The sequence below is a fragment of the Mustela putorius genome, unplaced genomic scaffold, assembly GCF_011764305.1.
Source record: "Mustela putorius furo isolate JIRA1106 unplaced genomic scaffold, ASM1176430v1.1 tig00003976_pilon_pilon_pilon, whole genome shotgun sequence".
Taxonomy (NCBI): Eukaryota; Metazoa; Chordata; class Mammalia; order Carnivora; family Mustelidae; genus Mustela; species Mustela putorius.
In genome coordinates, this window is record NW_025422118.1 from 2,484,218 (window position 1) to 2,510,308 (window position 26,091).

At 40.7% G+C, this 26,091-nt stretch overlaps 1 protein-coding gene across 1 annotated transcript in view; it reads left to right on the forward strand.

Moving 5' to 3' along the window:
- ZMAT4 (zinc finger matrin-type 4) overlaps positions 1-26,091 on the forward strand; it is a 362,525-nt gene that overhangs the window by 184,336 nt on the left and 152,098 nt on the right. The window contains exon 4 of the mRNA XM_045070975.1: positions 14,259-14,415. Coding sequence (XP_044926910.1) covers positions 14,259-14,415 — 157 coding nt within the window. The remainder of the gene's footprint in view (positions 1-14,258; positions 14,416-26,091) is intronic.

Genomic DNA, 26,091 nt, shown 5'->3' on the forward strand with positions numbered 1-26,091 from the left:
TTAGGTTCAAAATAGGTCTCTTGTAGCAACATATGGATGGATCCTGTCGTTTTATCCAATCTGCAACCCTGTGCCATTTTATGGAGTGTTTAGGCCATCCACATTGAGAATGATTATTGAGAGAGATGCATTTTTATTGACATCGTGTTACTTGTGAAGTCCTTGTTTCTATATATTGTCTCCATATATTTCTGTGCAATAATACTCTTGGGTTCTTTCTTCTTTTATAGAATCCCCCCCACCTTAATATTTCTTGTAGTACAAGCTTGGTGGTCACATACTCTTTTATACCTTGCCAGTCTTGGAAGCCTTTATCTCTCCATCCATTTTGAATGTCAGTCTTGCTGGATAAAGTATTCTGGGTTGCATGTTCTTTTCATTTAGTGCCCTGAATACATCTTGCCAACCCTTTCTGGCTTGCCAGGTTTATGTGGACAGGCCTGATGTTATTCTGATGGGCCTTCCTCTGTACTTAAGGAATCTCTTTTCCCTAGCTGCTTTCAAGAGCTCAAGTCTAAAATTATGATTCATCAGTTTCACAATTAGGTGTCTCGAGGTCTTTCTAGGTTCTGTGATCTTGCGGGGAGACCTTTCTGTCTCTAGGACATGAACTCTGGTTCCATTTGCCAGATTGGGAAGATTTTCATGGAGAATGTGTTCAACTATATCCTCTAGCCTTCTTTCTCCCCCCTTAGGGATTCCAATAATTCTGATGTTGGAACATTTCATGGCATCATTTATTTCCCTAATTCTGTTTTCATGGCTTCTAAGCTGTTTGTTCCAGGCCTCCTCCTGATCCTTTTTCTTGATCAGTTTGTCCTCTAGATCACTAATTCTGTCTTCTGCCTCAGTTACCCTAGCTGAAAGCAAAGGAAACAAAAGCGAAGATGAACTTTTGGGACTTCATCAAGATCAAAAGCTTCTGCACAGCAAAGGAAACAGTCAACAAATCAAAGAGGCAGCCCATGGAATGGGAGAAGATATTTGCAAATGACAGTACAGACAAAGGGCTAATATCCAAGATCTATAAATGACTCCTCAAACTCAACACTCAAAAAACAGATAATCCTGTCACAAAATGGGAAGAAGACATGAAAAGACACTTCTCCAATGAAGACATACAAATGGTTAACAGACCCATGAAAAAATGTTCATTATCACTAGCCATCAGGGAGATTCAAATCAAAACCACATTGAGATACCAACTTACACCAGTTAGAATGGCCAAAATTAACAAGACAGTAAACAACAAGTGTTGGAGACTATGTGGAGAAAGGGGAACCCCCTTACACTGTTGGTGGGAATGCAAGTTGGTGCAGCCACTTTGGAAAACCGTGTGGAGATTCCTTAAGAAATTAAAAATAGAGCTTCCCTATGACCCTGCAATTGCACTACTGCGTATTTACCCCGAAGGTACAGATACAGTGAAAAAAAGGGCCATCTGTATCCCAATGTTCATAGCAGCAATGGCCACAGTCTCCAAACTGTGGAAAGAACCAAGATGCCCTTCAACGGATGAATGGATAAAGAAGATATGGTTCATATATACAATGGAATATTATGTCTCCATCAGAAAGGATCAATACCCAACCTTTTTTTTTTTTTTTTAAAGATTTTATTTATTTATTTGACAGAGAGAAATCACAAGTAGATGGAGAGGCAGGCAGAGAGAGAGAGAGGAGGAAGCAGGCTCCCCGCTGAGCAGAGAGCCCGATGCGGGACTCGATTCCAGGACCCTGAGATCATGACCTGAGCCGAAGGCAGCGGCTCAACCCATTGAGCCACCCAGGCGCCCCAATACCCAACTTTTGAATCCACAAAAGAGAGTCGATTATCATATGGGTTCACTTATTTGTGGAGCATAAAGAATAACACGAGGACATGGGGAGATGGAGAGGAGAAGTGAGTTGGGGGAAATTGGAAGGGGAGAGAAACCATGAGAGACTGTGAACTCTGAGAAACAATCTGAGGATTTTGAAGGGGCGGGGGTTGGGAGGTTGGGTGAGCCTGGTGGTGGGTATTATGGAGGGCATATATTGCATGGAGCACTGGGTGTGGTGCATAAACAATGAATTCTGGAACACTGAAAAGAAATTAAAAAATAAATAAAATTTAAAAAAACGCAATTTTAGAATGCAAAATAGTTTCTGTGAAGAATGTAAAAGAAGGGCATTAGTAGAGATGTACTCAGGCTTGAACAGGAGTGTTGGAGAAAAGAACATAAAAGTAGGTTGAGAGATCAAGAGTAGACAGTTTGGGGGTACAATTAGAGGAGAAGTTTATGGATTTATGGATGCATTGGATTTAGAAGGGAGGAAAAAGGGAAGAAGAATAAATCCTACACTTACCTGGGGGCCATCAGGAAAGCTAAGCATGACAGAACCTATAAGGCACCTAATACAATGCTTAATTAGTACATATGACTCTCAAAATGGCAGCTGTGCTCATGTATGTTGTCTGAAGGTGTGCCTGATAATGGTGAATAGGGCTGCTATGGATTCCATTCCAATATTAAGGCTGCTTCATCTCTATCCAATCTTAAAGTGATGTCTCAAACAAGAAATAAAATGTTTGTTTGGTAGTTTTTGATACATCCATGTTTTCAGACATTTGTCTTCCTGTCTTCCCAACTGCCTCTCGTACCGTCTTTGTTCTTTCTGGCATATCTATTTATTTGTAACATTTTTTGCTAGTTACTTCTCTTTGTTAGTGGGGCTTATCTAACTTATGTATTTATCCTCTCTCAGGAGCCCTGGCTAATTTCTCCCATTTGGGGTCTTATAAGTACGGTTACCATCTGTTTAAATATTTCTTCAGTGACTGAAAAACAAACCAATGCCTTCCAAATACCAAAGGCACACAGTGAATTCTGCATCCCTCCTGAGTAGAAATCTTCCTTCTATCTTTCTTTTATTGTCAAAAATGACCATTTCCCCCCAGTACTATGGAAATAGAGGATTTCATCCACTGAGAGGATGGTTTCTAGCCAAGTGACAAGGTATGTATCTCTCTAGTTAATGGTGGAAAATAACACTCATGCCAGCATTAATATAGACTCTGAAGATGTAGATAGTACAGCTTCTCAGTGGGATATCCAGACACACTCACCTCTCTGACCAGCAGAACACTTCTTCATGTGGGCACGATCACACTGTAACATGTCATTGCCACTATAATACATATCAGTATTGGATATGAACTTTATGCCAAACGACATTTGTCTTTTCCTGAGACAAAGCAATACATTTAGTAAAGACTAAAGGAGAGGTTATTTTATGTGGGAAACAGATTTGCATGGCTGAGTTAGAATTGGTTAATGGATGGATGGCCCCTTCAATTCATTCCTTCAGCAACTATTTCTGTCATGCTTACCGAGTTTCCTCTGTGTATCCAGACCCGTGGCAGACAATGGAGATGAAGGGAAAGATAATTCCAAAATTAATCTTGTCTTCATGATGTTTTTGGAGAGACAATCTTTTAAAAAGCACTAATAAAACAATTAACAGCCAAGACCTAATCAAAACTTATAGCACAGATGTTGCAGGAGGGAGGTCAGCAGAGAAGGTGTGGATGAAGTTCACAGAAGTCCTGAAAATGCCCCTGGATAAAATTGGTCCTGCTGTCTAGAAGTGATTTGAACAGACTGGGAGAAGAGAGAACAGCTTGACCTAAATGGGATGGAACAGGATGCATGGAAAGACAGTGGCAGAGAAGATTGCTCAGGACCCTGCAGTCAGGCAGGAAGCATGACTTCTGGGTCTTTAGGTCCCAAAAAGGGGGAGAGAAGGGAAAGAGACATCTTTGCCTGTTTCTGCCTCTTTTTCAAAATTAAGTACCGGACTATAAAAAACAACATGCACAACACTGGAAAAAATTAGCATTTATGGGACAGTTCATCTCACTATAGGGTATGTGCTGAGAAGTAAAGTTGCTTCCAGCTCTAGCAGGGGCTGTTGGATGGCTCTTCCCTTTAGCTGTAGCTCTGTAGAAGCTGCAGGTAGAATTCCATTATAGCTGTAAAATGCGTTTGGCCAAAATAAATATCAATAACCAGAATTCCAAGGATGGCCAGCTAGTGCTCAGATGAATTCCAAATATTACAAGGGAGCCCTCAGTGGCTCTGCCTTCAAGCAGAAAATGCCCAGAAAAGAAAAGAAAATTTAGGCTTCAAGTGTCATTTCTTTGGGCTTTTGAAATCCTATAAATGTATCTGTTAGGCCTTTTCTTTTCTAAGACAGCTTTATTGAACTATAACTCATCTATATCTACAGTTCACATATTTAAAGAACACCTTTCAAGGGTTTTTACTATATTCGTGTAGTTGTGTAGCTATCACAATAACAAGAGCATCATCATCACTAGAAGGAAAACCCTTTTGTGTTTGCTTCCCATGTTCCCTAACCTCTCTATCCATGCTCTTCTACTCCTTGACAATCTTTAATTACTTTCTGAATTATAGATTTTTCTATTCTGAAAATTTCATATAAAGGGAATAATATAGGGTATGGTCTTTTGTGATTGGTATTTTTCACTTAGTATACTGTTTTTAAGGTTCGTGTGTGTTTTTGGCTTGTGTTGGTACTCTTTTTTTCTTTTTTTTTTTTTCCTGATAATATGCCGTTGTATGACTAGAGCACATTTTGTTTGCCTGTACTTCAGTCAATGACCATAGGAGCTGTTCCCACTTCCGGGCACACTCTATATAGTATAGTATACTACTATGAATACTTGTGTACAGATTTTTATGTGGACATATATTTTTATTTCTCTTGCATGTAGTATATATTCATTTCTCACTTTTCATGGTAGCTATGTTGTATAAAGTCACCAACTCTGAATTAGCAAACACTGAGCCATTGTTTCTAGGTGGAATATGGGGTTAGGTGCCTACATGTGGCTGGTTCAAGACCTTCATCAGCTGATCAATACATAAATTTGTTTTATGTGTCTTTTTATTTAAAGATGACTTATTGAATATAATACTTACAAATTATTGATTATATGTAATACTTCTTTATAATAAAACCCTAGCTGAGAAGATGCTAACCTTTTCCTGACGATGGGAAATATGGTAAATAGCGCTGACTTTTAGTTCTACGACAATGGTATTCATTATGCTCTTACTGTCAGTTATTATCTCACACATCCACACATTTAGCCACTTGTCCATCCTTTCCATAGCCTCATTGTGCACTATAGATAATGTTTTAGCTCTTTCTGGAGCGGTTTCACATATATATCAGGGGATTTCCTCTTCCTTACTCTGGATGTACAGTATTGTCAATTAACATGAAACTCACAGCCAACGTTACTATCACTCATGCCTCAGTGAAGCCTTTTCAACACATGTATTTCCTCTGTAAAGTACCTCATGATCTTCTTGTGCTTCAGAACATTAGGCAGTGAAATCACCAAAAAAAAGCACAGAAATGCAAAGATATGTGTCACTAAATAGACCATGAATAGAACACTTATATATAACATAAGGGGTAAAGCAAGAAGGCATCGCCTTGTTTAATCTCAGCTGGAATCATGCATGTCAGGTGACTCAGACTTTTTGTTCCTCCACACATGGTCATGAATGATGACAGAAATGCCACAAGTGTTGATTTGGGGATTACACAGAAATATTTCCAAGTAGGTAAATTTGCAAATGTATATGTATGAGTAGCAAAGATTGAGTGTACCTAGAAATGGAATTGTTAGGTCATATGGTGGCTCTGTATGTAAACTTTTATGGAACTGCCTGATGACTTTCCAGTGTGGCTGCAGCATTTTACATTCTTTCCAGAAGCGTGTGAGGTCTCCTAATACTCACATCCTTGCTCATGCTTTTTATTACCCATCTTTTTCATCCTTGCCATCCTGGTGGTTGTGAAGTGGTGTCTCATTGTGGTTTCATTTGCATTTCCAGATCGTTAATTATGTCAAGCATATTTTTATGTCGTTATTGGCCATTTATATACCTTCCTTGTAGAAGTGTTTTTTCAGATCTTTTCAAACTTAAATTTGGTTTATTTTCAATACCAGTAAGGAGACTTCAATTCCACGCTTTCAGTAATGGATAGAAGGACTAGGCAGAAGATTAATAAGGAAATAGGAGGAATAAGAAGATTTAAAACAACCTAACCTAACAGATACATACAGAATTGTCTAGCTGTCCCTTTAATTCTATCAACTTTTGCTTCCTGAATTTTCTAACTACCTATGTAGTTATATGTATGCCTATATATAATTATCATATATTCCTTGTGGCTCAGCACTTTAATCATTACACAATGTTCTTCTTTAACTTTAGTAAAAAAATTTTGTTTTAAAGTCATACTTTGAGGGGCACCTGGGTGGCTCAGTGGGTTAAAGCCTCTGCCTTCAGCTCAGGTCATGATCCCAGGGTCCTGGGATCGAGCCCCACATCGGGCTCTCTGCTCGGCGGGGAGCCTGCTTCCTCTCTCTCTCTCTCTCTCTGCCTGCCTCTCTGCCTGCTTATGATCTCTGTCTGTCAAATAAATAAATAAAATCTTTAAAAAAAAAATAAAGTCATACTTTGATATTAGTTTGATAGCCACTACAAATTTCTTGTAGATGCTGTTTGACTGATATAACTTTTAATTCTTTTTACATTTATCCATCTGTATCATTGAAGCTATCATTGAAGTTGTATCTCCTTGATACAACATATAGATTAGTCATGTTTTCCTTTTTATCTAATCTTATCATCACTATTTTTTATTAGATTTTATATTATTTTTAAGTACAGTGTTATTATTGCTACAGTTGGATTTGTGTACCATTTTACTTTTAGGAATAGTGTCTTTCTGTTCTTTTATTTCTTGTTTACCACTTTCTTTTGCATTAAAGTATTTTGTACTGAAAAAATTTAATTCCATTAGTGACTATTCCCTATATTATTTTGGACTTTTTCTTTAGTGGTTGCTTTAGGGGTTACTGTATATATCTGTATATATCTCAATTTATTGGAAATTTATCCTAACTTAATTGTACCCAGATATAGAAATGTATAGCTGTCTTCTCTCTTCCCCCATTTTGTGCTATTATTATTATGCATATTAGATGTATTTACATTATAAACCCAATAATATATTGTTATAATTGTTAATCTACATAATTTTAAGAATTATTATTTAGAGAGAGAAAAAGAGAGAAAGAGAGCATGGGGGGAGGGCCAGGGAGAGAGAGAGAGAGAGAATCTCAGGCAGACTCCCAGTCAGTGGAGAGCCCAATGCAGAACTCTATGTGGGGCTCATTCTTATGACCCTGAGATCATGACCTGAGCCAAAATCAAGAGTCAGATGCTTAACTGACTGAGCCACCCAGGTGCCCCAGCTAACCTATATAATTTTGTATCTTTCAAAGAAGCTGCGAAAAGAAATGTGAGCTGGATATATTTTAGTGTTTGTTGTATTAATCTTATTTACCCTTTCTGCTTCTCATGATTTGTTTCTGTGGATTTGAGGATTACAATATGGTGTCATTTCCTTACTCCAGCACAGCTTTGCTTCCACCTATGTCTTTAGTGCTGTTATTGTCAAATACATTATATATGTATATGTTATTGGAACAACTACAAAAAATAGTTATTTTGTACATACAATTTTTAATTAGTTAAGAAAGAAGAAATATACATTTATAGTGATTTTTTTTTAATAATTACATATCTGCCTTGACTTGTGCCTTTTTTTCCTCTTCATAAGAATTTAAATATCTTCTGGTATCACTTGCTTTCAGCCTAAAGAACTTGCTTCAGAATTTCCCATAAGGTGGATCTGTTAGTAACACATTCTTTTAGGGTTTGTTTGTTTGTTTGTTTTTATCTCTAGATGTCTTTATTTTACCTTAATTTTTGAAAGATAGTTTTGCTGGATGTAAGATTTTTATTTGTTAGATTTTTCTTTCTGCACTGTGAGTATGCTACCCCCCTGACTTTTGGCCTACATTATTTCTGATGAGAAATTAGTTGTGATTTTTATTGTGGTTCTCTTGTATGTGATAAGTTCTTTTATCCTGCTACTTCTGCATTTTCCCTTTCTTGGCTTTTAGCATTTTTACTGTGATGTATTTCAGTGTAGGACATTTTGTACTTATCCTACTCAAATTTTGTTGGACTTCTTGGATGTGTAGATGGGTATTTTTCTTCAAATTTGGGAGGTTTTCAGTCATTATTTCTATGTATATTTTTTTATGCCTCTTTCTCTTTCTCTTCTCTTGGTATTACTATTTTATGCATATGTTTGTATACTTAGTATACAAACTTAGTAGTGTCCACATTTCTCTGAGAACCTGTCCTGTTCAATTTTCTTTTCTTCTTTTTTTTCTCCTCCTCTTGGATTGCATAATTTCCATTGATAAATCTTGAACTTCACCAGTTCTTTCTTCTACAAGTTCACATGTGTTTTAAAATTCCTCTAGTGATTTTTTTCATTTCGGTTATTGTACTTTTTATCTCCAGAATTTCCATCTGATTTTTTGCTGTAATTTCTATTTGATAACACATTGTCATCATATATTCTTTTACTTCTTTAAGAATGATTTCCTTTAAGTTTTTGAGCACATTTGTAATTTGAGCACAAATCTCTGAAGTTGCATTGAAGTTTTTGCCAGTTAAATTTAATATTTGAGCCCTTTCTGTTTTTTTCCTGTGTATAGGTTATATTCTTCTGAATTTTTTGCATGTTTTATAAGTGGTGTTGTTGAGAACTGAATATTCAGTTAACATATTGTAGTGATGCTGGGTACTGATTACCCCATGCTCCAGAACTTGTTTTTGTTGTTTATTTATTTGTCCAATGTCTTGGCTACTTTAATGTCTAAGCCTATTTTATAGTGTCTGTTTTTCCAAGATGTGCAGCCACTAATGTCCTGGCTCACTAGCTCAGTCTTTGGGACGAGACAGTCACTGTGGGATGGCAATGATTTGTACAGGACTTTTTTTGACTGTTTCTTTCTCTGATCTCTGTTAAACTGCCTGCCACTACTGGAATAGTACTCATCTTTTAGGTTCTGCTAATTGCTGGATGATTGCTCTGTTGTTTTTGTCCATGCCCTGGAGTATAGATGCTGCACAGTGTGATCTAATTAAATTTTGTACTTTTTGTAAGGCTAGTTTTTGAGTGAAGTCTTTGAAGTTTTTCTTGACTCCAGAAAGGCTCTCCTGAGCTATCTCTTTCCCTGGTTCTTTCTGGTAAGCTTGCTGGTTTAGCATGTTGCTCTAATGGAACTATCAGTTTTCTCTTAATTGTTTACCAGCAAAATCATTGTTTTTGAGAGCAACCTTAGGCTTAAACCTTTAAGAACTCTGTTTCAAATGATACCGATTTCTGTGGAAAGAGTATAAAAGCTTTCTGTTCTTATGGATTCTTTCTTCCCCATCTGTTCTTACAGAAAAATTTCTGATCCACTGCTTCAGAGTAAGGAATAGGGACAGTGGCTTGCTTCTCCTAGAATGACAATGCTGCTTTGTTGGCTAGGCAGAAGTGTCAGGGTCTGGTCTCAGTTTGTCTCTCCTGGCATGGAACCCTGGTTCTACAAGCAAATTGGGCAAGAGCACTCAAGGTCTCAATATTCTTTGTCTGCTGTTCCAGGGATAGAGCTTCTGTCCTATGAATGAGTATGGGTTGAGGAATAGAATATCTGATCTCTTCTGTCCTATGAATGAGGGTGGGTGGTGGAAGAGAATATCTGATTCCTGGCTGCATTGTTAGGAATTTATCTTCTGCATTTGGAACTAAAGGCCTGTAAATGTTTGTGGTCTGACTTTCCTAATATCCTCTAACTGGGAGCTGATAGGAGAGGGATCCCTATTTTCTTGACCACACCCAATCAAAATGGAACATCTGTCATGTTTACCTGGACAGTTGCTAGGGAGGAAAAGGGTTATCTCTAAAGTGCCATAGACTCACTATTCTTACTGGGAATTAATACATTTTTTGAATAAATATTTCTTAATTTGCTGTTTTCTCTTAGTATAATTTCCAGAGACTTTAAAGAATTATTTTTTTAATCTTTAGGAGTTATGGTTGTTTTGCCAGGAGCAATTGTACAGAATTTCTCACTCTGACATTCTGGAAGTAAAAATCCCTCTCAGGCTTTTTGTATGCACCTGAAGGAGAATGAAGGCAGTTATCTGAATTAAGTAAAAACAAAAACAAAAACAAAAAAATCTTACAAGTTATAAAAAGGACTTTCAGGACTTGATTTCTGGCCAGAGTCAGCCAGCTTTTTCTACCTTAATTGAATTCTTCTGAAAACTTCTTACCTTTGCAAAATGCTTTGACTATTTAGCCTTAGGATATTCCACAACTTTTTTTTTTTCTTCCAGCAATGTGTACATTACCCTGAAGAAGTCTGAATTTTTGGCTCCAGTTTGAAATTCATAATTTAGGATAATCCTAGACTCTCCTTCATTTATTTGATATCTTGGGGCCTTTCTCAATGCCTTAAGCCAGAAACTTTTAAAGTATTCATTGAGGTCAGTTCATCAAACTTTACGGAATTTCTGCCCTGAGCCATATATCAGCATTGGTCTGGGTGCAGTGGGAGACTCCAGTAAATATGGTATGATCTATAGCTTGATGGAGCCATTAATTTGAGATTTAGATAGCCTAGAGTACACAGTTAAATTCTACCATTTTGCAGGCACTTGCTTAGTATTGAGGTTCTTTCTGGGGTATTGTGTCTCTACCAGGATTATTAGAATAGTCCAGTTGGTGGTATTTACATTTGTATCATGTGAGTCATATTGGCTTCTTTAGCAAAATACCCAGTAAACACGTTCTGCTGGCTTTGAAGGCTGCCTAACTTCTCAGGATACTGCTATAGTTTCTCTATTGTCTGAGACTTAAACTTTCTTGGTCCCTCTTCTACACTCATGGCATAGCTATATTCCATGATGTTTTCTTGCTTAATTATTGGTTCTTTATTATCCTTTGATTTTCCTATATGATTATAGGATCATATTGCCCAGGAGAGCAGACAGCTAGGATTATGTATTAAAACTATGATGAAACTGCCATAAATTTTAGGACAGTGTTTCCCTACATAAACCTTGAAGTTAATTTATAAATTGTTGATATCTCTGGTTCTTTTCCTGGCCATTGTCCTATCAGTCTGAAAGATTTTGACTAGCAACTATACCTCCTTGCTTTATCTATCTCCTCTTTTTTTTTTTTTTTTAAGATTTTATTTATTTATTTGACAGAAAGAGAGAGAGAGAGAGAACACAAGTAGGTAGAGAAGCAGGCAGAGAGAGAGAGGGAAGCAGGCCCCCTGCTGAGCAGAGAGCCTGATGTGGGGCTCAATCCCAGTACCCTGGGATCATGACCTGAACCAAAGGCAAAAGCTTAACCCACTGAGCCACCCAGACACCCCTATCTCCTCTTTTGATTTTCATGTCAGGCTTACTAATCCCACCACAGACCAACCCTGAGCCCCACTCATTCAGTGATCATCTATAATTCCCCCTGTGTGACAGGCATTGTGCTGGGTGTTGGGGCTTCAATACCAATGAAATGATTTCCTTGACCTTAAAGGAGTTTTGTAGGCTTGTGAGAGGACCAAAGATGAAACAAACACAGGTAATAATTCAGTGTTCTATTATAAAAGATGTGCAAGACACATAGCAGACCTAAGGTTGATGCTCACTTTTATAGAGGGAGGCAGGAAAAGCTTAATTTCAAGGAAGTAATGATTAAACTGTACCCATTCTGGAAAGACAAGATTAGACAAGAAGTGATAAGGAAGGCATGAGAAAGGCTTGGAGATGAAAATCCCCACAAACAGCCTTAATTTACATTTTTAAAAATTTTATTATTGGGAGAGTGTGAGTCCAATAGCAGAGTAAGTTTTCAGGATTGCACTATTTTCCTTTTATTTTTTTCTGATGCCCTTTCTAATTCTCCTGCTCCCAACCTCCTTAATAGTGGAGAACAGACACTCCCTGGTGGTCTAGTGGTTAGGATTCGGCTCTCTCTTAATAGTGGAGAACAGAGTCAAACTCATCTAACACATCATCTACCATATTTGGCAGGCCCTTAAAAATGTGTTGAATGAACGAGTGTTGATCATCACTGATCATAAATCAATTGATCATTATCCCATTTAAAGGCAGGTCTTTGCCTTAGAAGCTATTTCTGAGTATACATCATCTACTGATACCAGCCCCTATGTTGGGCTTCCAGGCTTTCTATAGAAATGTCTGCATCTTAAGAGTTCCAAGGAGAAGGGCCAGCTTTGGCCAGCACTTTTGCTAGAAGTGCAGAAGGGATTCACAGATTGTAAATAGGTATAGAGCTTTTTCCTAATTTTAAGAAACATTACGTGCTTTGACTTAAATTATGCATAGTAAGGTAAAAAATGAGTAATTCAAGCATCGACTTTTACCTTAACAACCTTCTTTTTCTTTTCTTTCTTTCTTTCTTTTTTAATGTAAGATCAGTATCTCCTAACATATATGTAAGGTACCAGTTTGGGTCTTTCAGCCCTTTTCATGTATCCACTCTTCATTTACTGGGCTTAAACCCTTCAGTAACTCCCGGATTTGTAATTTCCTGGTATGCCTGGGCTCTAACTCTCTCTGTGGGTTCTGTAGCATCTCCTAGGTATGGATGGAGAGGTAAGTGAAGGAAAGCTAATTCTTCCCTGTACCACTTGGTCTAGTTAGTTTCCATAGTATATAGCACAAAGGTGTGAAAGCGTTAGTGATTTCAAGTATGTATGTATATATGTATGTATGTATGTATGTATGTATGAATATGTATGTATGTATTAACTGAGGGTGAAGGGAAAACTCAAAACAACTCAAAACCTTAAATATCATCAGTAAGGATGACTCAGGAGACGTAGCCTCATGCCTTAACCAGGTGTCCTGCCCTAAATATTTGTCTCAGTCCAGGAAAGGACCTCTGGGGGAAGCTCCTCGTCTCTATATGGGGTCCATTTCCTCTCAATGACCCTTAACCCCTAGCAATATATTTACTCAACTCTCACCTATTAACTGTGATAAAGGGGTCAGGGAGGCAAACTAAGATTTAATAATCTAAGTCAAGAGAATAAATGGCAGTAGGTACTCCCCCTACCACCAATAGTCCTCCCAAAGATGAACATTAATTATGAGAGAGATATTGCAGATGAATGCCTTGACGAGAAAGGAGTTTTTTTTTCTGACTGCCACATAATTTGCAAGGCAACACTCTCTCCAGCAGTCTGGACATCTTCTTATTCTGCAGAAAATATGTAATTCCCTTTTTTTTTCCATTCTATCCCCACCTTCATCCTTCTGCTCATGCCATTTTCAATTGCACTCTTTGGGCCCTGCTTAGAATAAGAGAAGGGGCTAATGTGGGGCCAGGTCCTCATCCAAGGCTGTTCTTTAATAGAAAGATGCTTCGCTATTGCTGTCCCATTACGGAATACATTAACTCCTTATCTGAGAGTCTGCCTTACCCTCAGTTTCTCACTAGCAGGAAGGGAGCCCGTGGTAATCTTCCCCTTGTATAACGTGTGTAATTGATGATCTTTGTGCACAATAGCCAGGTCACATGATCTAATAAAGGATTTCTATTTTTCTGATTCATGCTTCACTTTCATTGTCTTACAGAAGAATAAAAAAATCAAGCTGGATTTAAGTGTTTTGTGCTGTGTTTAACGAATCACCTTCCCCAAAGAAAAGGAAATTATACAAACTCTCCTAGAAAATTCAGCCAGCGTGGACATCATAACTTTATGATCTGTACTCCAGTTAATTATGAAAAATGTTCAAGTCCTTAAATAAATCTTAAAAAAGAAGATCTTGAACATGTGGCTGTGTATCCCAGTGAGGCTAAAATTGGTGAAAGACAGAGCTGAATGCCAAATGATAATTTCTGCTAAATAATTCAGGCCCTCCGCACTCTGATATTTTACTTACTTTAATGAGCATAATGGGTGCAAATAGAGACGGTCTCCCTCACGGTGCCAGACACAATGTGCTCTCGCCTCATTGTGGGCCCTGTTTCCTTCCGCAACTCATATCTGCACACGTGTCCTCTGTTCCCTGGGTCTGGCACTACTACCCACTAAATAATGTAGGTTGAAGTCACTACCTGAAAATGTTTTGATGGTGATTGTCATGAAGAAAAAAAGGTTGCATTGCAGTGAGAAAAATCTGTGCTACATCTCATTTGCAACAGAATGGAATGGGAAAAAAAGACATTTTGGGACTTGGGATTCCCTCTAATGTTATTTTTTTTTTCTTTCTTCCGTAGGGAAATGACGCCGATATGGTTGATAAGAATAAGTGCTGTACGCTCTGTAACATGTCCTTTACCTCGGCAGTGGTGGCTGACTCACATTATCAAGGCAAAATCCATGCCAAAAGGTTAAAACTGTTGCTAGGAGAGAAGACCCCACTAAAGACCACAGGTATGTGTGGAAATAGTGATCACGGGCGACCATGAAGTCGGGGCGCTGCGCCTGTCCCACTAATTGTGCTCCCTCTTCGGCAGAGGCTGCCTGAGTACAGTCTAAAGGTAGATGCCCTTCGAAACCTAAAGGGATGGACAGGGAGCCCCGCAGACTTTGCTGTCATAGGCTATTCAGTACAGTTACAGGGGCTCATTCTCTCACTCTGGCTCCTTCAGATTAATAATTCAGCAGCTGGCATCTTCTGCAAGGCTGTTTGCAACCTGCAAGGTGTTGTCTATCACACTGATTATATATTATGTAAGATACGGTACCTATTATGTAATGAATGCTGTTTTTTCCATAGCTTCAGTGTGTCCTCTGCATGGCTAACGTGTGGTGTTTTGTGTCTAGTGGGTCGATTCACTGCTTGTGTCTGTGTAACGCAGCCTGTCATCCTGCCTTTATCTTGGTGAGGGTGGGGATGAGGGGAACTGTGTAGACAGCTAAGTTGTATTTTTATTTTTCCCCCCAGAGGTGACAGTTCCTGCTGTTGTCTGTAATTCAGTCCTGTTCACTTTCACAACAAAAAGCTGAACTATTGATAAAAAATCATTTCACCCTGTAAATGCATCACTAAAATAATTCCTCATAAGTCTGTCAAATTATGAAACTAAAATATTATAATTGAATCAAGTTAGACTATTTAGACAGGGTTTAAATTGTGGTGAAGACATTCCTAGGCTGGGTTGTAATCCCAAGAAGTTGGGGGTATATTTCATGATGTCTACTCTTCCAATGCAATTAAAATGTAGCAGTGCTTTTTATCTTTCTGTCTAATGAATCGTGCATAAATTGTGGGCGTAATTATTTTTTAAATGGTATTTTGGAGATTGGAGGGAGCCTAAAACAATACTTGACTTTTATTCTCACCAGTGTTTTCCTTAAGAAAAATATCTTCTTTCACCTAGAGAATAGCGAGGAATCTTTTCACTATATTTTTCTACTTAGTTTAACTAAAGGGTATTGTTTTTGTAAAGGTGGCTATGACATTCAGATATAGGATGGGGTTGCAAAACACCTGAAATCTGGAGCTGAACCGGGCTTGTTCCTGGGCACACACCGTGTCTTAGCATTTTATAAGCAGTCACTCGGTTGAAACTCCTGATTCTTGCTCTCTAAAAGGTTAGATATTCACCTTGTAACCTACTCCCCAACAAATTTCTTAAAATAGACACCTCAAAGAAACAGTCACTGGAAAATTTTTACCTTTTTTCCACGAATGAGTAACTAGCCCACTTTTTCTTTCTGCTTAAGCAGAGAATTGCTGTTAAATTTAATTTTGGAGATAGTGATGGAAGAGGAGGAGCTCTATCTTTGTTTATCATGTCAATTAGCAAAGGGGAGAGTTATTATTTTCTGTAAAAAAAAAAAATCGCCACATGGCACAAATGGTTCTTTGTGAATTTAAATACATTCTCCAGATAACCAAGCACCAGTTTGTTTTCCTGAATTCAGATACCCTCCAATCTGGTAAGTATAACTTAGATGTAATTTGTTAGTTCCTATCAGTATATGCCAAAGGAAAAATCAGGAACACTTAAACTACAACCTTTATTTCATGACTTTGTCTTGGTGTCCACAGAGCTGGCCCAGTCCTCAGTGTGACCAAAATCAGGTTGCCAGTTAGGCTAGATGGGAATGGGGGTGGGGTGCGAGGTAAGTAGCTCTATCAGCTTGTAGCTTGAGCTGGGAAAACAGATTTCAGCTGCTTTATGCCAGCATCTCCCTTCCTCATCTAACTCACAGTGCCCAGGCTGTGTATCCCCATTCTGTAGCTTAGGCTCTCATCTGTTCTCTCTAAAGCTGCTTGCAGCAGAAAGGGTCTTGGAGAATGGCAACACTAGACAGAATTAGAGGGTCTGGGAGCTAAATTGGTCCCTGGGCTTGGGCTGGTGTCAACCCAGCTACTGGCAGGGAGCAGAGGAAGCAGTGTGTCCTGCTAGAGCCAGGTGAGTCATTAGGTACGACGATAAGCAGGGGGTGGGAGATATGGCAAAGGATAAGATCTGAAGGCTTAATAGGAGGGGGAGCTTAGCAATGGGGAGTCTAGGCACAGAGATCCTGCAGAGAACAAGCTGGGTGCTGGCACAGGGGAAGGCTGGCAGGTGTTGGCAGGCCCCTGGCTGCAGGCTGGTGAAAGTAAAGGCTGTTAAGAGTGTGACAGATCAGGGGCGCCTGGGTGGCTCAGTGGGTTAAGCCGCTGCCTTCGGCTCAGGTCATGATCTCAGGGTCCTGGGATCAAGTCCCACATCGGGCTCTCTGCTCAGCGGGGAGCCTCTCAGTGTACAGTCAAATAAATAAATAAAATCTTTAAAAAAAAAAAAAAAAAAAAAAAAAAAAAAAAAAAAAAAAAAGAGTGTGACAGATCATCATAATTTAAGACAAGAGGACTGGGCTACAAGTCAGGTGTAAGGAACAAATCAGGAACCTGGTTTCCAGACAGGATATAGGTTGAAGCTTGGTCTCAAACACAAATTCACATACTGTCAGTAAGGGTAAGGACCAAGAGGCATGAGAAAAGAACACCTAGGCTGTGCATTTCCTGACCTACTAAGTTCAGTCCCTCCAGCTCCCTGAATAGAGCCCGGATGGCCTGCCATCACTTCTTGCTGCCTGCGGTGGCCATTCTTGAAGGACATCACCCTCTAAGCTGTGGCTGCCTTATGCACATCCAGGAACATCTCTGCCTCATCAAGAAGCTTAGCTTGAAATTATTTCTGTAGTGAAAACAAAAGAAATAAAAAGAACATATAAAACCCAGCCAACTGAGTTAAGATGATGGAAAGAAGCAAGTGCCCTGCTCAGATATGCCATGTGAGCTACCCCTCCTGGAATAACAGGCTCTTGAGCTGTACTGATACCTGGGTAGGGAAAATTGATGCACAACTCAGTGCTTTCCCCAGCTCCAGCTACAACATCTGATGAGGGTGAGCAATTGGTGTCTGTGAATCATTACCTTTCCGCCCACTCAAGATGTGCTTTGCTCAAGCATCAACTGGGTATCCTGCAGAATTATCGTGGTTGCAGTTGTCTTCTCCAGATGGGAGCATGTTTACTAGAATTTCTGAAATGCTTGACAGAGTTGCTGGGACAAATACCAGCTCCCATTCTTGTTGGTGAGTGTGCTTCAGAATCTCTGTTCCCATTCATGCTCTTCTACGTCCTGCTATAAGACAAAAGCTTAAGGAGAATTCCAGGCCCGCTGTGCTCTTGGAGGGTCAGCAGACTTCAGCGTGGAGGTCTTGTCCAGATTGGAGGCTGGCCAGAGGTTGCCACACCATGAGAAGGATTTAGAGGAGGCGTAGTCCAGAGGTTGGAACAGGGAAGGCCATGACAAGCCTCTCTTTAGAGGGAGAATAAAGAAACAGAGGTGGTTCAATGCGGAAAAGAGATTGCTCAGGGGCAAATCTTTGGAAGGCTGTTATATGAAAAAAGAGATACATTGTGTGTTTGTGTGTGTGTCTGTGAATGTGAAAGAGTATATAGAATATGGGAGTGTGTGAGAATAGGTGAGAGTGTATTCATGTGTGTGCATGTGTGAGTGTGAGAGAACATTGTGAGGATACATGAAATTGTGTGTGTGGGTGTGTGGGTGTGAGAGTATATGAGTGTATATGTATAAGGGAGTGTGTGAGAATATGTGAGTGTGCACGTGTGTGTGTGAGTGCCAGAGCATTATGAGAATATGTGTGTTTGTGTGTGTGCATGGGTGTGAGAGTGTGTGAGAATATGCGAGTGCGTGAGAGAATATGTGAGAATGTGGGTGATTGTGTGAGTGTGAGTGTGTGTGAGGGAGTGTGTGAGCGTGTGCTTGGATGCAACAGATGTACCCAATGAGTGGGTAGAAAATTAAGGAATTAGATCTGAACTCAAGACAAGGAAAAGATTACGAAGTTCCAGAGATGTTAGATTTCTCTAATGAAGCCTAAAGCCTAAAGCCAACCAACTGGACAAAGATGCTGGAGAGAGCAGCTCAGGTCTGCAGCTGTGTAAGCTGTTCCTCCAGAGCCCTGGAGCTGACTGACATCAGACTCAGTCGGGAAGTGGGGCCAAGCAGGGTGGGGGTTGGGGGGTGTTGTTGAAGCGGAAGCTGGCTGATACTTGGCAGGGCATTTCCCGAGGGGATTCCACCCAAAGACATCAGCCTAGATGACATCTAAAGTCCTTCCACCCCGATTCTCGTCCTAAGGCAATCTGCAGGCTTGACCCACTGATCTGATAGGCGGTAAGAGCGATGGCCTGGGAGTCAGGAGACAGGAGCCCAGGCCCAGGTTCGGCCTAAGGAGCTATGCCATCTTTGGTAGATACGTTATCCTTTCCAACCTCACTTTTCTCATCTGTCATTTCATTCTAACACCAGATATTGTTACCTCACTGGCCCTTTTTTATGGAGCAAACTATAGAATTAAAAGCTTTGGAAAGTAGGTTATTCACATGTGACCATGTGGTAAAGAAGTTGATGGGGTGAGGGACAGCCTAACCCCTTTCTATCAAAAACTGGGACTTCCTGGTTAACATGGGGTTGTTCACATACTATCTTGGGAAGGTACAAAGGGACATCGTGTGTGTCTTCTTGGAGACAAGCCTTTCTGGGATGAGTTGCATGAGCCAAGGCAGGCAGGACCTGGCACCGGAGCTGCCCACTGGAGTTAGGCAGTGCTGGTGGGCATGGAGGGGGCAGGGAATGGCCGTGGAGCTGAGGAGACAAAAGGGCCCCAGGTGTGAAGAGGACCCATCAGCAGGAGAGAGACCCCGTCACTAAGCTGGGGGACAGCCCCCGGATCTGGAACTGATAACGGACAAGTAGATGCAATAGTAAATCATTTTCAAGACTAGAACTCAAGATCTTCAAGGATAAAAGAAAGAATCAGATAGCCAAATGAGGGCCCACAGAGGGGACAGATCTCGGGAATGCGGAAGCAGCTCTTTAGCAGAGTCAAAACACCAAGTGATAAAGGGTTAGAAGGTCCAGGCTGCCACTGCTTAAATTCTGCTGAGTTCATTCCAAATCCCCAAGGACTGGAATTTGGCCCTGGAAACCCCTCACAAGAAGCTGAGTCTGTGGGGGAAGGTGAGCACTTCCAACGGAATGAGGAGGACGAGGAACCAGACAGAGCCTTGAGGCTGTGTGCTGCGTGATTGGCTCCATTCTGGGATCCTGGGTACCTCACTGTGGCTTTTCCCCAGTGGCTGCCTGGGTGGCAGTGCATAGGGTGTGTGCTAGAGGGCTTCAGTCCTGCCAGTGACTCAGCCCTGAAGGCAAGATCTCTGCCTGCAGGAGACCAGGTAGTGGTTTCCAAGCTCGCACCCCTCCTGACCCCCAGAGTCTATGAATAGGTGGCACACACCAGGATTTAGGATTGCATATGGAATTAAGACTTCTGGCCTCTGGAATGATAATAAAATAAAATGGTGCTGTTTAAAGCCATTTCACATGTGGTAATTTGTTATAACAGCCTCAGGATAGACAGAGACCCAAGGAAATACTCGGCCAGACAAGGTGGTCCTTGATGTTCATTCTACATACATGCCTCATTGAAGCTCGGAAGCAGCGTAGGAAGCAGCTCGGACGTCAGTCTGGCCAGGGACTTGCCTGGGGAACAAAAGGTCTATCTTCATATCGGGGCCTTATTCCCCAAATACAGCTTACCACTACATCGTGCAAAACCTCTGGTCTATTTCCATCGATAGCGAGGTGAATTCCTTCTCCTAGCATGCAGGAGCTCCAACAAGTTAGCTCTTCTGGACCTCCCAGCTTATTTCCTCTCTCTGTTCCACGCACCTTCTCCAGTGCTCTGGCAGACAGGTCTCCTGTACCACCGGCCCGCTGTGCCTTCCCTGCCACTGTCCTATAGCCCAGAGACCCTTCCCTCTTCCTGCTCTGGTCTCCATAGCTTCACCTTCCAAGCATTGGAGCAGGCCTCCCACGGTCTCTGCAGTGTGTCACGGCTGCTGGAAATCACAAAGGTGGGGCCCCCTATATTAGCAGAGGACTTCATGTGCCTCAGCCTCCTTCCCCCCTCCGTCCAGTGGGTATGATGCTATGACTTGTATTAAGGGTTTTCCATGATGATTGTGCGAGCTGGTTAAGAAATGTGAAGTGCTTGTCACAGTGCTCAATAAGTCTTAGCTCTGTCCACTCAGGAAACGGAGCTATTTTTATTTACTCTTCTCTGAACACTGTGCTGTATAATTTTGCACTTAAAATATCTTATGGTGTATTGTCCCTGGCTGCTTCCTTTTGGTGAGTTTACCTCACTCATGGGTCTTTAAGCACTCTTCACAGAGAAACCGCTTCTCCACACTTGCTCTGAATTCTGCCATGTTCTCCTACACAGGCTGGCCTGCCACGTTCTTCTCCAGGATAGTAACAGAAAAATTTAATCTGGTGTTCAGTCCCTGCTTAAGGACTCGTACAGCATAGACGCATGGGCCAGGGTACACGGTCCCAAAAACCTGTGCGGGGGGAAGAGGGGGAGAAGAATCAAAACCGCTCCAGAAATCTGCCAAACAAAACATTAGTCCATTGTGACTGGGTGGATAGGGGGAAAGGGGAGAACCAAGAGAAATAAGCAGGAGAACAGATTTGAGCAGAGGTTAAGTTGGAAGATGGGAGAAACAGCCTGAATGTTCCAAAGGCTGGCCACTGAGGCTTTGGATTGTGTGCTGGGGGCTTTGGATGTGTGCCAGGCAGGGAGCTGTTAATAAGTGAGTTGGGTTGGCCGTCCAGGGTGCAGACGAGCTGATACCAGCAGTCTTAGGAGTACGCACAGCCAGGGCGAGGGACTGGGGCGGGAAGGAAGGGACTGGGGCGGGAAGCCGAGCTGGGAATCCAGGGGGCATCAGTTATGTCAGATGGGAGCAGGGCAGAGGAATGTCAGGGCTGGGTGGTTCTGCCGAATCCATTATTGTCAGTGGCCCCAGCCTCCTGGAAGGGAGCTCAACTGAAGCTTCAGATGTGTCACTGTTACCTCCAGGAGTGGCAGCAGGACGTCCTTAGCTGCCTCTAAATGGAGCTTCTCACTGAGTGGAGGCTCAGCCAGCTCCAGTCCCACCGGACTCTCTGGCCATAGGTAGTTCAGACTGCATCGAGCATGGAACCCTCTCTTGGTGACCGACTCACCCAGCGAAGCTGGCATTCTCAGACAGAAAATGTCCACCCCAAGGGATAGAAGTCATTTCTCCATTGAAGTTGAAATTCCCTCATCTGGTACTTGCCAGAGGGGAATTCATAATGTGGAGGTGTCATTTCATTATTTTCTTAACTTAATCCATCTCAGCAAACACCCTAAGTCCTGGAAGCCCAAAGGTGAATGAGATACCCCTTGCTCTTTGGAGGCTCCCCATGGAGTAGGAAGGAACACGGACACTGAAATACAATAACCAACACACTGGGAAGGTCTGCAAATACAATAGGATATTGAAGAGGTTTAAGTAATTGTGGTTGGAGTGTTCTGAGAAGAATTTATGAGGAGATCCAATTAAGTAAGGTCTTAATAAGTAACTGTCTAACCAATGGGGATTGTTGGGGAAGGGTATCAGTTTCTCATAGGAATCCTTGATCATGACCTGGGTTTCTTATCTCAGGAGTTGCAACATTCTCCATTGGGGGAGGGTTTGTTCTGTGCACCACAGGATGTTTTGCAGCGTCCCTGGCCTCTACCCACTAGATTCCAGAAGAGCCCCACTAGTTGTGACCATAAAAAAATCAAAGTCTCTAGACATAACCAAATGCTTCAAATCAGACTCTAGTGGAGAACCACTGGTGTAGATTAGGAATCAGCATATTTTGGCCTGAGGAGCAAATCTGACCTATTGCCTGTTGTATGATCTGCAAGCCAAAAATGTTTTTTGTTTGTACATGGTTTAAAAAAATCAAAAGAATATTTTGTGACACTGGGAAAATATGAAATTCATATTTCAGTCCATAAATAAAGTTTTATTGGAACAACCATACATGTTCATTTATGTTCCATCAAGACTGGTTCTGGGCTACAGTGTCAGAGCTGAATAGTTGTGACAGGAAACACATGTTCCACAAAACCTGAAATATTTGCTACATGGTCCTTTACATGAAAAATTTGTTGACCTCTGATCCTGATAATGATCTCAAGGAAGAAGCAGCAAGGAATGGTGCTGGTGTGGATTTGTACATAAAATGCAAGCATTTGGGGCACCTGGGTGGCTCAGTGGGTTAAGCTTCTGCCTTCAGCTCAGGTTATGATCTCTGCATACTGGGATCAAGCCCCACATCAGGCTCTATGCTCAGTAGAGAGCCTGCTTCCCCTCTCTCTCTCTGACTGCCTCTCTGCCTACTTGTGATCTCTCTCTCTCTCTGTCAAATAAATAAATAAAATATTTTTTAAAAATGCGAGCATTTTTCTGGACTCTACAAACCTTTGAGGAGCAGGGGGAGGCAGCAGGCGGGACAGGGGTCAGCAGATAGAAGTGACTGAGGGCCGAAAAATGTTTGAGAGCTATCCCTTGGGGAGTTACCCCAAGAGCTGAGAATGAGGGGGATCCTTCCTCTTGTTAAGAGCAAGAAAGTTCTCCAGAGAAGCTAAAAAGACTTGACTGATAGCCAATGTCTCCACTAAGTCTAAAATTCTAAAACATTTATGAAGACTAAACAGATGACTATTACTCAGATTTTGCCAAAATCTTAGTATGCTTATAACTCGTGATTTTTAATTCTTTGCTGAAATCTATGATCCAATCTATATTAGTTTCCCAGGGCTGCTGCAACAAATTAGCATAAGCTGGGTAGCTTAAAATAACAGAAATTTATTCTCTTATAGTTCCGGAGCCTGAAAGTCCAAGACTGAGTTGAGGGCAGGGCCACATTCCCTCTGAAGTTTCTAGAGAAACTTGCCTCCTCCTGCCTTCTGGTGGCTGTTGGCTTCCCTTGGCATTCTGACCTTATCACTCTGATCTCTGTTTCCACTGCCACATGCCTGTCTTCCCTGTGTGTCTCTGTGTCCTTCCTCTTATTGTAAAGACACCAGTCACTAGATTTGAGACTTGCCCTCATTCAGTATGACCTCACCTCAGCTTAACTAATTATATCTGCAAAGATCTTGTTTCCAAAGGAGGTCCCATTCTGAAATACCGAGTGCACGTGTACCTGGCCAACTTTTTTTCACTGATAGCACATGACAAAGGCTACAGGCTCTGAGATGATGCTTGCTCGCTCATGTTTCCCCCCCTTTCTCGTGATAAACCCATACAAACAAGATCATTGAAATAAGGAGGAGACTGTATTCTTACTCGAAATTCTAAAGAAGACATCATTTAGCTATTCTTTAAAAAATTTATTTTGACCACGAGAGACTATGGACTCTGAAAAACAATCTGAGGGGTTTGAAGCGGCGGGAGGGTGGCAGGTTGGGGGAACCAGGTGGTGGGTATTAGAGAGGGCACGGATTGCATGGAGCACTGGGTGTGGTGCAAAAATAATGAATACTATTATGCTGAAAATAAATAAATTTTAAAAAATACCCAAAAAATTGATTTGTGAGAAAAAATTATTTTGAAGAGAATATGAAGCATAAGGAAGAAAGCTGTAAATCACAGGTATTCCCCATTGTCTCCCATTAATCAAAGGGAAATTTTAAGTTTATCCATAATCTGATATTATCATTAGGTATTCTATTTAGGATTAACAGGAAAATTAATTTGTGTTTGTGGCAGACAAGTTTCTCATCCAAAATCCATTTGCTTCCTACACTTTGAATTGATTGTGTGTAGATGTAACATGCATGACCTTAAGACCAGACTACAAGACAGAGGAGGGCCATTCAACCTACATTAGACTTTGCAAGAACAAGAAAGATGCCTTTATTGTGACACTTTGGGGTTGTTTGTTATTGCAGGAGAGCCTAATCTATCCTGGTTGATTCATTGTCTCTTAAAGTTACTGTTTCACATACAAGCTTTTATGAATATATCTATCATTCTTAGCAGAAATGGATATTGAGCACTCTCTTTGATGTAATTCTCAGACATCATTGGCTTGTCAGGAAATGGCATCAGACTTGGCAGTAACCTTTCTTTCATTTTGACCCTTTAGAGTTGAAGTTGCCGTAATGTGTGTATGTCTTAACAACAGTGCAAGATTGATAGCAGACACTTCCGAAGGCATTACGGCATTATGGCTCTGTTGATGAGTGTACGTAGAACACTCCCTGGCACACAGTAGGCATTTAATAATTATTTGTTGGGTGAGTGAGAATTGGAAGCATAATTGAGAATAATGATAGGTATTTAAATACCTTTAGCTTTATTTTTGAATGAAGTTACCCTGGTTATTGAAATTTCTCTTTTTTTAAATTTATTTTTTATTTATTTTCAGCATAACAGTATTCATTATTTTTGCACCACACCCAGTGCTCCATACAATCCATGCCCTCTCTAATACCCACCACCTGATACCCCGAACTCCCACCCCCTCGCCACTTCAAACCCCTCAGATTGTTTTTCAGAGTCCATAGTCTCTCATGGTTCACCTCCCCTTCCATTCTGGTGAATAAAATGATCAAGGGCAGTGGTTTCCCAGCTTTATAGGAAGTGCCATGCCTGTCTTTTCTGCTTGCTTGATTGAAAGAAACTTTTTTTTCTCCTGGTAAAATAGGTGAAATGCCGTGTAATGTAGAGTATAAACAAAGGCTCTGATGTCAGACTCCATTGTACAATCTGGTTATGCCTAGGTGAACTCATGGTAAAAAACACGTGCATTTAGCTTAGCTTAATTAATTAATTTCTTTATGTTTCAGATTTTTATTTAAATTCTAGTTAGTTAACATGCAGTGCAGTATTGGTTTCAGGAATAGAATTCAGTGGTTCAGCACTTACATACAAGACCCAGTTAGCTTAGCTTAGTTTAGGCATGAATTATATGTTGTTGACTTTGAGTTAAATGATAGTGAATCAAAGTATATGCTAAATAAGGTGTCTTTAAACAGAAGCACACATAAAACAAGGTTCTGTGTTGTTCAGTTGACCAAAATGTGACCCTAGGCTCACAGGAACCTAAGCCCGAATTTCCCCTAAAGAGCCATGGTTTGGTATTTATTTTGGTATTTATTTATTTATTCACTGTTCTTTGGAGACTTTGTAAGGAACATAGCTAACCAGGAATAACAGGAATTGACTATATCAAAAGTTATATTCATTACACCAAAAAAACAGTCCAAAAAATCTGCTCATACTAAAAAATGAATAAAGATGTATAACATTTTAAATATCCTAAGGTGAGGTAAAAACCATAGCTGAGAGGGGAGAATCTACACTAATAATAAAGTAAGTAATCATCACTGATAATGTTAAAGACATTCTATCAGAAACATCACATTCATTGCTTCACTTGCTCTTCATAAAAAGCACGAAGTCTGAAGTATCGTTCTCTCTACCTGTGAGGGAATTAAGAGGACAGGGTAAAGGGACTTGCCTGATGTTATGCAGTAAAATAGCGTAACTGGACCTTGAACCCAGGGCTTCTGATTGTACATTCCGGGACCTTTCCTTCCTCTTGAGGTGGTGACAAATAATGCTTCAAAAATGATCTACAGATTGTTGCTCACCAGATGAACAGCACAGTTCAGACTTGAAGGCTCTCACTAAAGTGATCGGAGAAAA